Source organism: Felis catus, chromosome D4 (assembly GCF_018350175.1).
Source record: "Felis catus isolate Fca126 chromosome D4, F.catus_Fca126_mat1.0, whole genome shotgun sequence".
NCBI lineage: Eukaryota > Metazoa > Chordata > Mammalia > Carnivora > Felidae > Felis > Felis catus.
In genome coordinates, this window is record NC_058380.1 from 86,235,374 (window position 1) to 86,247,648 (window position 12,275).

The 12,275-nt window shown below is 58.1% G+C and overlaps 1 protein-coding gene and 1 long non-coding RNA gene across 2 annotated transcripts; one reads left to right on the top strand and one right to left on the bottom strand.

Annotated features, from left to right (window-relative positions):
- Positions 1 to 2,772: 2,772 nt before the first annotated feature.
- Positions 2,773 to 3,829, bottom strand: LOC109493980. The gene is made up of 2 exons (XR_002148522.2): positions 3,694 to 3,829; positions 2,773 to 3,286 (listed from the first exon to the last, which is right to left on the bottom strand). It is a non-coding gene; the product is annotated as an uncharacterized LOC109493980 (long non-coding RNA).
- A 482-nt stretch (positions 3,830 to 4,311) lies between these two features.
- On the top strand, positions 4,312 to 9,771 carry CDK9 (cyclin dependent kinase 9). Its single transcript, XM_023242746.2, has 7 exons — positions 4,312 to 4,966; positions 5,438 to 5,519; positions 6,296 to 6,386; positions 6,745 to 6,911; positions 7,030 to 7,201; positions 7,359 to 7,507; positions 7,998 to 9,771. Exons 1-7 carry the CDS (start codon positions 4,518 to 4,520, stop codon positions 8,361 to 8,363), a joined length of 1,476 nt encoding a protein of 491 aa, XP_023098514.2. The 5' UTR covers positions 4,312 to 4,517; the 3' UTR covers positions 8,364 to 9,771.
- The last annotated feature ends 2,504 nt before the right edge of the window (positions 9,772 to 12,275 follow it).

Sequence of the window (12,275 nt, forward strand, 5' to 3'; positions counted from 1 at the left end):
AAGAATGAGGTTTCTCGGTCATGGAGTTGGGAAGAGAAGGTCCCTCTACTGAGCCCTGACCATGAACCTCCACAGATTGTCCGTTGAGTCCCTACGACCGACCTGTGAGGCGAATGCTGGTACTGTCCCATTTCACAGATGAGGCAACTGAGGCTAAGGAGGAGCAGAGACTAGGCCCCCAGGTGTCCTAGCTCCCAAGCCGGTGCTCCCTCCCTCCTCCAGTTGTCAGAAGAGAGAATAGGGCCAGTGGCCTGGCGGTAGTGAGGGGTCTTCCTCGTGGAAGGCAGCGGGTGGTTCCCCTTGGCTTCTCTCCCAGGAGGCAGTCCCAGGGACTTGGGCTAAGTGCTGGGTTTCTGTCACTCCCGCCTCACTGTGTGACCCTGCCCCAGACCCTTTACCACTTTGGGTCTCAGTTTCTATCTGTGAAACAGGGTCAAAGTAGCTCCCAGTTCCAGGGGTTGCTGGGAGGATGAAATGAGAAAATGTGAGCCCAGGCTAGTGCACTGTGGCCTCAGCAGCCCCCCCCCTCCGCGCCATGGTTGTCGCTGAGGGATGGGGGTGGTTCAGGCCAGGGGCGGATTGGCATAGGCCAAGAAGACCCCAGGGGAGGGCACGTGGTGGGAGAGCTGGGAGCCCTGGCCACAGGGAGGCCGTGTTGCTGCAGGTACAGCGAGAGTGCTAGCTAGGCCCGTGCTGCCGCTGCCGTTGGCCCCGGGCGCCAGCGCAATTGCCCGTCCCTGGGAGAATGAATGGGGCTCAGTGTGGCGGCTCCACTGAGCTCAGAGCCCCCTTTGTGCTGCCTTGAGTGGCCGTTGGGAGTGCGGCTGGGGACCTGCCGGCGGGTGGCTGTCCCCCAGGCCCTCCTCAGCCTGCGCTGGAGGCCGGCCCAGAGCAGCCCGCACTCCACAGCCCTGAACACACAAGTGCTTTCGCGCCTCCAGGCTTCGGCTTGGGCTGGACCCACACCCAGAATGCTGCTCTTCCCTCCACCGGCTGGAAGTTTTGCCTCTGTGCGGTCGGGGCTCCGGGTCCAGACTGAGCCATGGTGCCCCAGGGAACCCTCCTCTGGTTTCTGTCCCCTCCCTCCTGCCCCTTTCCCCCCATCTGTGACTCCCTTGCCCCCAGTTTGGCCAGGTACCATTAGGTCTCGACGTCACAGTCGAAGGCATTGGCCCCAGGCACATGAGATCATGCAGACCCCACGTGCATGATCTTGGGCAAGTCGTGTTACCTCTCTGAGCCTCGTTTTCTCCCTTCAGTAAAATGAGACCAATACAACATCCCTCACACGGTCCCGTGGCAGTGAAATAAAAGTTATACTGCGAGTATTACCCATATTACATTCACTTGCGTCTTCACTTACATGTTCCAAACAGACCCCATGCCCCCTCAGAGGAGAATTTGCCTTCCACATGTGTATTGGCCCCACGCCTGCCATAGGTCTTAGGCTTTCCCCGCCTCCATCCAGTTGTCTGGTACTGAGGCTGGTGACGAATGACCCTGGGTTTTGGAAGCAGAGACCTGGCTCTGAATCCCAGATTTACAGCTTCCTGGTTGTGTGGCCTTGGGCAGGGCACGTCACCACTCCGAGTCTCAGTTCCCTCTTCTGTAAGTTGGGCCCAATTCCAGCAACCTCCTAAGAGGGGAGCTGTAAAGCCCCAGGGAAATGACACGTATCAACACAGGGCCGGGTACAGAGTCAGCACCCAGCTGGTGTGGGCAGAATGTCCATGGTCTACAGGGCCGCAAGCATCACACTACAATCCTCTGCCCGGTGTCTCCCTATCCAGCACCCCTTTCTCTTCCCGGGACGTACGAGCAGCCAAGATCAGCCCACCCATGAGCCTGTCTTCTCCTTCCCTCCCTATGCCCGCCCCCCCACCCCCCCCAACCTCATCCCTGCTCAGGGGAGGAAAACAGAAGGTCTAGGCCAGAGTCAAACAGCAGGCCAATGATTCCCTCTTCTACTCTGTGCCTCAGTTTCTCTGTTAAATGCCAGCGGGACCAGAGGCTCTCACAGAGTCCAGTCGGTTAGTCAGCAAACTGACAAACTGGCCAGTGCCTGGCTTTGCAGGCTTAGCTGATCCGTGGAGGCAGGAAACATTTTCCTCAAACTAGCAAATCAGAAGTCAGTCAGTGAGAAATCATTTCCAGCGAGGACCTCATTTCTTCGCCCTTCCACCTGGATGATCCGGGACCCCATGCCTGGACAGCGCGGGTGGCCTTCTGAAGAGTTCCCTACTGCTTCTGCCAAGGGGGGCGGAGGGCCCGAAGCTCTGAAGGGAAGTGACTGGCGGATGTTGGGGTTCAGGGCAGGGGTGGTGGGGTGGAGGTGACAACACCGGAACATCTGCTGAGGCGTCTGCCCACAGGATGTGACTTAGGGAGAGCTCGTGGGAAACAGGCAGGGGACCCATCCAGCCTGAGTCTGATGGTGGAGGCCACCCAAAACCATGGTAGGCCCCCAATACTACCATCCCCTCCCATACCCCCCGTGGGCACCCAGAATACCTAGGCCAGCGGTGCTCTGTCATGGCTGTAGCCTAACTCTGCCCACAGCCCAGACGGGTGGGGGCCCTGATATGGCTAAGTGCTTGGAGTTTGTGCCAGACTGACCTGGTTCAAATCCCAATGTGGCTGCCGGTCAGCTGTTTGACCCTGGCCAGGGGATGTTGCCTCTGAGTCTCAGTGTCCTTATGTGTACAAGAGAGGTGATAGCAGTAGCCATCTCATACAGCTGAGTGAGAATTAATTACCATAAAGTGCTGAATGTATGCTCTGGACCATTTATTTTGCCTCAACAAATTGTAATTGCTAGTTATTATTTTTTTTCCTCCTTGCCCTTCTCACCCCCAATTTAGCCAATGGCCTCCCTGCTTCCACAGTGCACCCATGAAGCTGATCCCAGATCATTCCCTGACATGTCTCCTGACTGCCTAAAACACTTGATGGCCTCACACTCCCCTCAGGAGGGGGCTCACTGCTGCTTGGCTGACCCTCGAGCCTCCGCCTCCCCCCCCTCCCCCAACAGGGTCTCTTGGGACACCAGGATCACCAGACCTGCAAGGCCAAGCCATGGAGGATAAGACAGGAAACTGGGTGCCATTGAGGGGTACCACACTGCAGGTAGGAAGGTCCAGGGAATTAGGAAACAACAGGAGGGAGACTGCTGCAGCCACAGCCCTGGAGGGAGCTGGAAAGAGCCTCCAATATCACAATGTGGGTTTTCCTGAAGACAGAGGAGGTAGAAAGCACAGCTTTGCTGTGGGCTGATTGTTGAGTAGGGCTGGAGGAAAGATCAAGAGGCTCGTGAGCTGGGAAGATGATCAGGAAGATGCTGGGGAAGGGGTGGAGTAGGAGAAGGGGGCATAGGGTCAGAGAAGATGGGTGGTGGGCATGGTGCCTGGCATGACAGCAGGCCTCAAACGGCACCATTATTATATCCCTGGCCATACTGTAAACAGCCTGACTCAGAAGAATCTTCTTCAGACAGACCAGGTTCCAGTCCCAGCGCTGTCACTCTGACCTTGGGCAAATGACTTCACCTGTCTGAGTCTCAATATCCTCTTCTGTAAAATGGGTTAGTGATCCTGAGTATTGGGCGGTTGATTCAGGATTCAGCAGGAACGCCCAGCAATTCCTGAGCACACAGGGGGTTCGGAGTAAATACTAGCTATTTTTGTAATTACTGACCCGGGGTTGACCAGCTCGGGCACAGCTGATGGGGGACCGGGCTCCTGTGGGCTTCATCCTTGACTCCCAGAGAACAGGGGTCCGGGACTGGAAGGCCCAGGCGTTGCTCTCTCGCCGCCTCCAGTGTCGCCGCGCCTCCTAGCGGCCGTCGGTTGCCATGTCAACGGCGGGTGGCTGGGACCCGGGGAGGTGGCGGCGGGGGCCGTTCTCTCCTCCCAGGACCGGAGGCCGCTCCCTCGGCGCCTCCCGCCTTCGCCTGTGGAGGGGCACTCTGAGCCAGGGAGAAAAGGGCTCTCCGCAGCAGCTGGCATGTGGGGGTAAACTGAGGCACGCGGCGAGGCGCCCCGCAGCCAGGTGTGGAGCTCGGGGCCCCACCTCCGAAGGCGGAGGAGGGGCCGCGGGCGGTGACGCGACGAGGGCGGCCGGCGGACAGCGGGCGAGCGGGCAGGCGGCGGCGGCGGCGGCGGCGGCGGCGGCGGCGGCAGGTGCGGCCGCGGAGGGTGGGAGGGAGGAGGGAGGGGGCGGGCGGAGGGGGAGGGGAGGGCGAGGCCGGGGCACCTCCCCCTTTATAACGCGCCCCCTCCCGGGCTCTCGGGCCGCCTCCTCGTCGGCTCTTTCCGTCTCGCCCCCTCGCCCGGCCGCCCCGGGCCCGGGCCCGGCCAGGGAGCCCCCAGGCCGCGGCTCGGGGGCCACCCCCCCGCCCGCCGCCCCGCGCAGCCCGGCGGAGGCGGCGCCGTCGGAGGAGGAGGAGCAGGGCACTGCGGCTGGCCCCGGATCGGGCGCTAGAGCGGCAGCGGCTTCGGCAGCAGCGGCGGCCCGGGCCGATGCAGCGGGACGCACCGCCCCGAGCCCCAGCCCCGGCGCCCCGGCTCCCCGCGCCCCCGATCGGGGCCGCCGCCAGCAGTGGCGGCGGCGGAGGCGGGGGCAGTGGCGGCGGCGGAGGCGCCTCTGCAGCTCCGGCTCCTCCTGGCCTCCCGGGAACTACAAGTCCCAGGGGGCCTGGCGGCGGGCGGCGGGCGGAAGAGGCGGGGTCGGCGCCGCGAGGCCGGAAGTGGCTGTGGAGGCGGAAGTGGCGCGGCCGCGGAGGGGCCTGGAGCACGGCGGCGGGACCCGGAGCGGGAGCGGCGGCGGCGGCGGCGGCTGGGGGCGGCGGCGGCGGCGGCGGTGCACTGGAGGCGGCCATGGCAAAGCAGTACGACTCGGTGGAGTGCCCCTTTTGTGATGAGGTGACCAAGTATGAGAAGCTCGCTAAGATCGGCCAAGGCACCTTCGGGTAAGGCTGTACCCCCGGGGGACCGGGAGCCCTGGGCCTGCAACCCTCAGGGCCGACGTCGGGATGCCCAGGGCCGGGCCCAACGTGGTCGGGAGGCCACAGAGCACCAGACGTGTCCCCTGGTCTCTAGGCCGCGCCGCAGCCCGCCTGGGCCTGACGGAGCCGGCTGGCGGGGAGGAGCCTGAGGCCCGTGATGGGGGGCGGGGAGGGGTTGCAGAGAGGAGCTTGTGAGGGGAGCGGGCTCTCCAAGAGAAGCCTGGGTGAAGAGTCCGAGGAAAGGAAGTAGAGGCTTGGAGAGGGACCGCGGGTAGCGGGAGGATGGGGCGGGCAGAGTAGGCGAGTGCCCTGAGTGCCCGGCCCAGCCCCGCCCGGGGAATCCCTTTTTTCTGCCCTCCTCCTCAGGTGGGGGAGGGGCGGGCCCAGCAGAAACGGCCTGATGAAACCTCTTGGGTCCCCCCTCTCGGCCTGCAGGGAGGTATTTAAGGCAAAGCACCGTAAGACCGGCAAAAAGGTGGCTCTGAAGAAAGTGCTGATGGAGAACGAGAAGGAGGGGGTGAGTACGGGCGGGGTGGGCGGGCCTGCCGTCTCCTCTCGGCTCGGGGTTGGGTTTCCACCCTGCTTCTGCTAGGGCTCTCACGTCGGGAATCAGCGTAGGTGTGGTAGTTTGGGAGTTTCCGTATTCCAGGGAATTTGACTTCGTAGTTCAATTTTTTTGTTCAAATGTTTTAGAGCCTTTGATGTTTCATTTTTAGGTAAATACGGTTGGGGCCAGGAGGGGGAGCTCATGCTTGCAGAGTGCGCCTCGGTTCCTCAAGTTAGGAAGCTTTTAAACACTCTGTCCTTAGCGTTTATTTTGCATAGCATAAAAAGAAATTCCATGCAGTGGCCTTCAAAGGGTGATTGGTACTCGGTTGTAAAGGAACAGCCCCCCCCTTCCATACATCAATTTAGCTGTCGTGCAGCTTCCCAGAGACCTGATTCTTAGCAAGGAAATGTCTTTGAATAGCTGTTTTTGTTCCCACCTAGTAAGTTAAACACAGGCATAGAGCTAAATTTAAGGGTTGAAGAAACTGTGGAGGCTGTGGTGACTAGCAGTGAAGTGTTAAGTGCCACTGTTTCAGTTCATCGTCTCAAAGCAGTTCCTCGAAGGTTGCGCACTACTCTTAACACGCATTTTACAGATAAGACATCTGAGACTGCTGATCTCAGAGCCTGTCACCTTACTCTCTTTCCCAACCTGTGCCCCTTACCTGTGGAGCTCTTGGCTCGATCGTGAGTCTGTAGTTCACTCGCTCACCTTTGACCACCTCCTGTCTTTCTCCCACTCAGTTCCCCATCACAGCCCTGCGGGAAATCAAGATCCTCCAGCTTCTAAAACACGAGAACGTGGTTAACTTGATTGAGATCTGTCGAACCAAAGGTAAGTTGTTTGGATCGGGTCTCCATCTTCAGGTGGGGAAAATGAGGCTTACCCGTCCCAAGGCTTTGTTTGTAAAGTTGGAAGCGGACACGCTTAAATTGCCTCTTCTTAACCCAGACCTACCGACTGTGACTGCTTTCCCGGGTCCTTTCGTCATAGCTCTTGCTGCCCCGGGGCCTGCCACAGCACCCGGCCTGGAGGAGGCACTCAGCAAATAGTTGACCAGTGAAGGAATGCACAGCCGGATACCTGAGTGTCCGTGGGTTGGAGGGGTAGAAGCTGGCTGTGGGAAGCTAAGTTGCACATGGGGTTTTATACTTTCTTTTTCTCACCCCCTTGCCCGTTCTTCCCGTCTTAGCTTCCCCCTATAACCGTTGCAAGGGCAGCATATACCTAGTGTTTGACTTCTGCGAGCATGACCTTGCGGGGCTGCTGAGCAACGTCTTAGTCAAGTTCACGCTGTCCGAGATCAAGAAGGTCATGCAGATGCTGCTCAACGGCCTCTACTACATCCACAGAAACAAGGTGGGGGGCAGAGTGGGGGAAGAGACCGAGGCTGGGGTTGGCCTCCGCTCCCACTGCAGGGTGGATGTGCCTGAAGGGCCCTCGGAAACCTGATCGAGCCGTCTTGTGCTTCCTGCAGATCCTGCACAGGGACATGAAGGCGGCTAACGTGCTCATCACCCGCGATGGGGTCCTGAAGCTGGCGGACTTCGGGCTGGCCCGGGCCTTCAGCCTGGCAAAGAACAGCCAGCCCAACCGCTATACCAACCGTGTGGTGACGCTCTGGTACCGGCCCCCGGAGCTGTTGCTCGGTGAGGACTCCCGAGCGGGCAGAGGGGGGCAGGGGCTGGGCACTTACCCGGCCTCAGTCCCCCACTGCCAGGGCTTCTTGAGCCGCCGGCCCTGGGGCATTGCGTCTCAGGAGGCCCTCGGGCTCAAGGGGCCCTCCTGGTGCGCTCTTCTTCCCAGGGGAGCGGGACTACGGCCCCCCCATTGACCTCTGGGGTGCCGGGTGCATCATGGCGGAGATGTGGACCCGCAGCCCTATCATGCAGGGCAACACCGAGCAGCACCAGCTTGCCCTCATCAGCCAGCTCTGTGGCTCCATCACCCCTGAGGTGCGTGGCCAGGCTGCAGGTCCCCAGGGTCCCACAGGGTGCAGAGATCTGGAAGTCCTCCTGGCAAGGGAGGAGTGGGGAGTGGAATGGAGGGAAAGCCCTGGAGAGGTGGCTGGTGGAGGGACAGGGCTGGTGGTCGTTAGAGCCACACGGGCAGTGTTCAGATCTCACCCCCATCGCAGTTCTGTGGCCTCGGGGAGGGCATTTGAATCCCTCACCTCAGGGCTGAGTTTTCTCCTGTGTGAAACAACTACGCCTGTGTCGGGCTTGGTGAAAATATCGTAGGTGACTTGGGTAAAAGGGTGTGGCGCTTGGTGTGTGTCAGGGACACAGTTACTGCTGCTTTCGCTTTGGAGAGGTCCGGTTCGTCCTCCAGGGGTGGTCTGGGAGCATCTGAGAGAAGTTTTAGTCTCTTCCGGTGTCCAACCAGTAGACAAAGCCACGCACCCCCCTGAATTGACGCCGTCCTCTCCCCATGCCTCCCGCCCAGGTGTGGCCAAACGTGGACAAGTACGAGCTGTTTGAGAAACTGGACCTGGTCAAGGGCCAGAAGCGGAAGGTGAAGGACAGGCTGAAGGCCTATGTGCGTGACCCCTACGCGCTGGACCTCATCGACAAGTTGCTGGTGCTGGATCCCGCACAGCGCATCGACAGCGACGACGCCCTCAACCACGACTTCTTCTGGTCTGACCCCATGCCCTCGGATCTCAAGGGCATGCTCTCCACCCACCTGACGTCCATGTTTGAGTACCTGGCGCCGCCGCGCCGGAAGGGCAGCCAGATCACCCAGCAGTCCACCAACCAGAGCCGCAATCCCGCCACCACCAACCAGACGGAGTTCGAGCGCGTGTTCTGAGGGCCGGCTGTTGGCGCTTTACATTAGGGCAGTTTTATTTTTTCTCCTGCTGTGTGACTTGCGTTGTGGAGGTTATGGGGCATTTGAGTTTTCCCTAGTGCTTTATTTTATTTGATCCCCACCCTGGGCACTGGGAACGCCAGCTGAGTGGACTGGAGGAAAGCTTTGGCTGAAAGCCCAGGAGGGCACTGGGGCTGCCTCCCCTGGTTCCCTGGCTTTCGAGATGATGACCAGAGGGTCTCCGTTTACTTTCAGACAGGAATGGGGTGGGAGGAGAAGCACACCCCACCAGTGACTTTGTAAGCGTTCCCAGCGTGACCGGAGCAGGGGACAGGCCCCTGGCCTCTCGTCAGCCCGCCTCTCGAGATGAGAAACTTGCGTGGGGGATGGAACCAGCCTCGGGAATGGGCTGGTCTTGGCCCAGCCCTCGGAAGCACTGGGGCTGGCAAAAACTTGGTTTCTTCAATAGAAAATTTTATCGTGTTTCTTTTGTTCAGTTGTTTGGAGACATTCCTGGACACAGTTTGGTCAGTTACGATTAAAGTTGACTCTTTTTTTTTTTTCACCCCCCACTAAGTGGCTGTGTGCTGTGTTCTGTGTTCAGACCGCCAGCCCTTAACCCTGTGGCCAGCACGCTGGGCCTGCGCATTGAGGTTTGATTTGTCGAGTCTTGACTCTTTTCTTTATCCCCGTTCATGTTTCCGGACGTAATTGCAGAGGACTTTCGTCTTTGTTTTTCTTTTGAGTATCTTCTGGAACACTGGTTGTGATGCTCCCTTAGTTCTCTCCACTCAGTGTCCGAGGAGGAGGGAAGACAGTTGCGACAGGGTCGCAGTTCCCTGGAGAGGGAACCCGGGAGGGTCCGCGAGAAGCTGCATCTGCAGCAGGGATCCCACCTACTGTGGCTGACAGACACGCTCAAACTTGACTCACAGGCACAGGAGGCTGCAGAAGGCTCTTAATCAGAACGACAACCGTTAGATCTGTCACTTTGCAAAGGGCCCTCAGGCTGCTGAGTAGTGGGTGGCTTAGGAGAGGCAAGAGAGAGAGGACCAGAGCAGTTGAAGGCTCCCCAGGGGCTTGGGGAGGTGGCGGCCACCTGGATTAGGATGTGAGTGGGCAGGAGGACAGAGAACCGTGTGGCGGTGGGAGTGTCAGGCACAGGAGCTGGAATCCTTGGACGAGAAGCACGTTCTGGTGGATCTGTTTCCTGTGAGCATGAAGCTCAGGACAGACACGTTTGAGGCAAATTCTTCTACGTTCTGGTCACAGGAGGAGGCCTTTTCGAAGGGGGTCCCCAAAGGAAGGTCGGCAAAACCTTTTACCAGAACTGTCCCTGCAGAAATTGACCCAGATCTCAGCTTCACAAAAGGCCAGTAGAAGTAAAAAAAAAAAAAAAAAAAAAAAACCACCAATAACAAAAACCACCACTTGACTAGAAAGTACATTGAGTTCTCAGGGCTTCTGTGGAGAATCACAGACTGGGTGGTTTACAACAGAAACGTATTCTGTCACCGTGTCGGGAGCTAGAAGTCTGAAATCCAGGTGTCAGCAGGGTTCGCCGGCGAGGCTCTGCGAGAGAATGTTCCATGCCTGTCTCCTAGCATCTGGTGCCAGCCCTTGACCTTTCTTGGCCTGTACATGTATCTCTCGAGTCTCTGCCTCCCTGCCTCCACCTGCAGCCGGGTCATCTTTCTTCTGTGTGCGACTGTCTCTCTGATGAGGACACCAGTCCCTGGATTTAGTATGATCTCTTAACCAGCTACATGTGCAAAGACCTTTTCAAATGAGGTCCCAGTCTGAGGTTCCAGGTGGACGTGAAGTTCTATTCAGCTCAGCTAGGAAGGAAGCAAATCTGTTTGGAAACAACGTTGAGGTGTCCTAATGGCTATCGAGTTGGTAGGTTTTGAGTGACCCGATGAGGGAAAATTTCCGGGGCTGGTCTCATGGTTCGAGGTGTGGTTTTTTTCTCTGAAGGCTAAAAAGCTGCTCTGAAAGAGACACATGCTCTCTGACCCAGCAGTTCACAGAAGTTTCCACTGACGTACAGGGACGGTACGAATCCTCCCTACCTCTCTGATAGTTTGGTTCCTTCATTCAGCACTTACTGTCTGTGTCTTCCGAGGACCAGGCTTTTCTAGACTCAACACAGCTACAAAGCAGTGGCTTCTCCCACCTCTGTGCTACTCACATTCTAGTAGGCTCAAACTAATCTGATGGGATAAATTGTGTGGAAAACGATAAGGGGAAAAGAGTAGGGGTCAGTTGAGGGGCTCCGGGTGACACGGGAGCAGAAATATCGAGAGAAAGGGGGTACCTGGGGTGGGGGGTGGAGAGTGGCACCAGCACCAGATCCAAGACCAGGAGGCTTTGAGAGCTTGTGCAGAGGGGGACACGTGTTTAAAAAGTTGCAGTGACTTCAGGGCGCCTGGGTGGCTCAGTCGGTTAAGTGGTTAAGCATCCTGACTTCGGCTCGGGTCATGGTCTTCCAATCTGTGAGTTTGAGCCCCATGTTGGGCTCTGTACTGACAGCTCGGAGCCTGGAGCCTGCTTCGGCTTCTGTGTCTCCATCTCTCTCTCTGTCCCTCCCCTGCTCGTGCTCTTTCTCAAAAACAAATAAACATTAAAAAAAAAAATTAAAAGGTCGCAGTGACTGTGTTGAGACAAACTTGGGCAGAGCTGGAAGCAGGGGGAGCGGCCGAAGCTGCTGGAATAATCCGGGCGTGAGGTGGTGGGGGTTGGGCCAGGTCATTAATATAGCTGGTGGCGAGTGTGTTGATTTACAGGTGGCCGCGAGGGCAGATGTATTTTCAGGTTGGATGTGAGTGTGAATGAAGGGAGTTGAAAGTCCCAGGCTTTGCTGGAGGGACGACGAGGCTGCCGTCCCTGAGACGGGAGGCCGAGGGAGGTCAGGCCAACCCACCGGTGGGTCAGCGTGGTGATATGGAGGTGACGGATGGACATCCAGTTGAGTGGGCAGGTGTCTGTCTAAAGCTAGCTCAGGGCCCCCAGAATCTGCCAGCACGGTGGTTTGTTAAGGCCCAGGGCAGGAGGGGAGAACAGAGACCACGGCCTCCTGGGCCCTTCAGTGTTCAGACGTCCTCAGGGAATCAAGAGCAGCAACCGATGAGGTGAGAGGGATCAGAGGAGGAGGGTGTTCTGTTTTTAAAAAAAAAAAAATTTCAAATGTTATTTTTGAGAGAGAAGGCAGAATGTGAGTGGGGGAGGAGCAGAGAGAAGGAGAAATCCAAAGCAGGCCCCAGGCTCTGAGCTGTCAGCACAGAGCCCGACGTGGGGCTTGAACCCACGAGCCATGAGATCATGACCTGAGCCGAAGTCAGGCGCTTAACCAACTGAGCCGCCGAGGTGCCCTGAAGGGAGAGGGTGTTCTGGGGAGGAGGGAGTGGTCACTTGGACAGGTATTGCTGGTGAGTCCAAACGATGGGTGAGAGTGAGGGCTGGCCAGGCATAGCCATGTGGGGGTCAGTGGTGGGTGGTTCAGACAAAGGCCTGCTGGGAGCAGCAGGATTACGGGAGAACGAGATCTGACTGAAGAAGGATTAGAGGGGCAACTGGGTGGCTTGGTTGGGCGTCTGACTCTTGATTTCAGCTCAGGTCTCACGGTCATCGCGCTGAGCGTGGAGCCTGGTTAAGATTCTGTCCCTCTGCTGGAGCTCTCCTAAAAAACAAACAACAAAAAAAAAACAACTAAGAAGGATCAGAGGTCCAGCTAGTCTTGGATAGTCTAAGAGCCCTGACACTGGAGTGACCCAATAGAGACAACACACGTTGATTCTCGTCCTGTAGACAGAGGGCCATATGGCCAAGTGGACAGCGGCCACACAAGGTCTGTAACCTGAAAGGCTACACCCCTCACCCGTCCTCTGCTACCTTCTCCCAGTGTGTCCATGA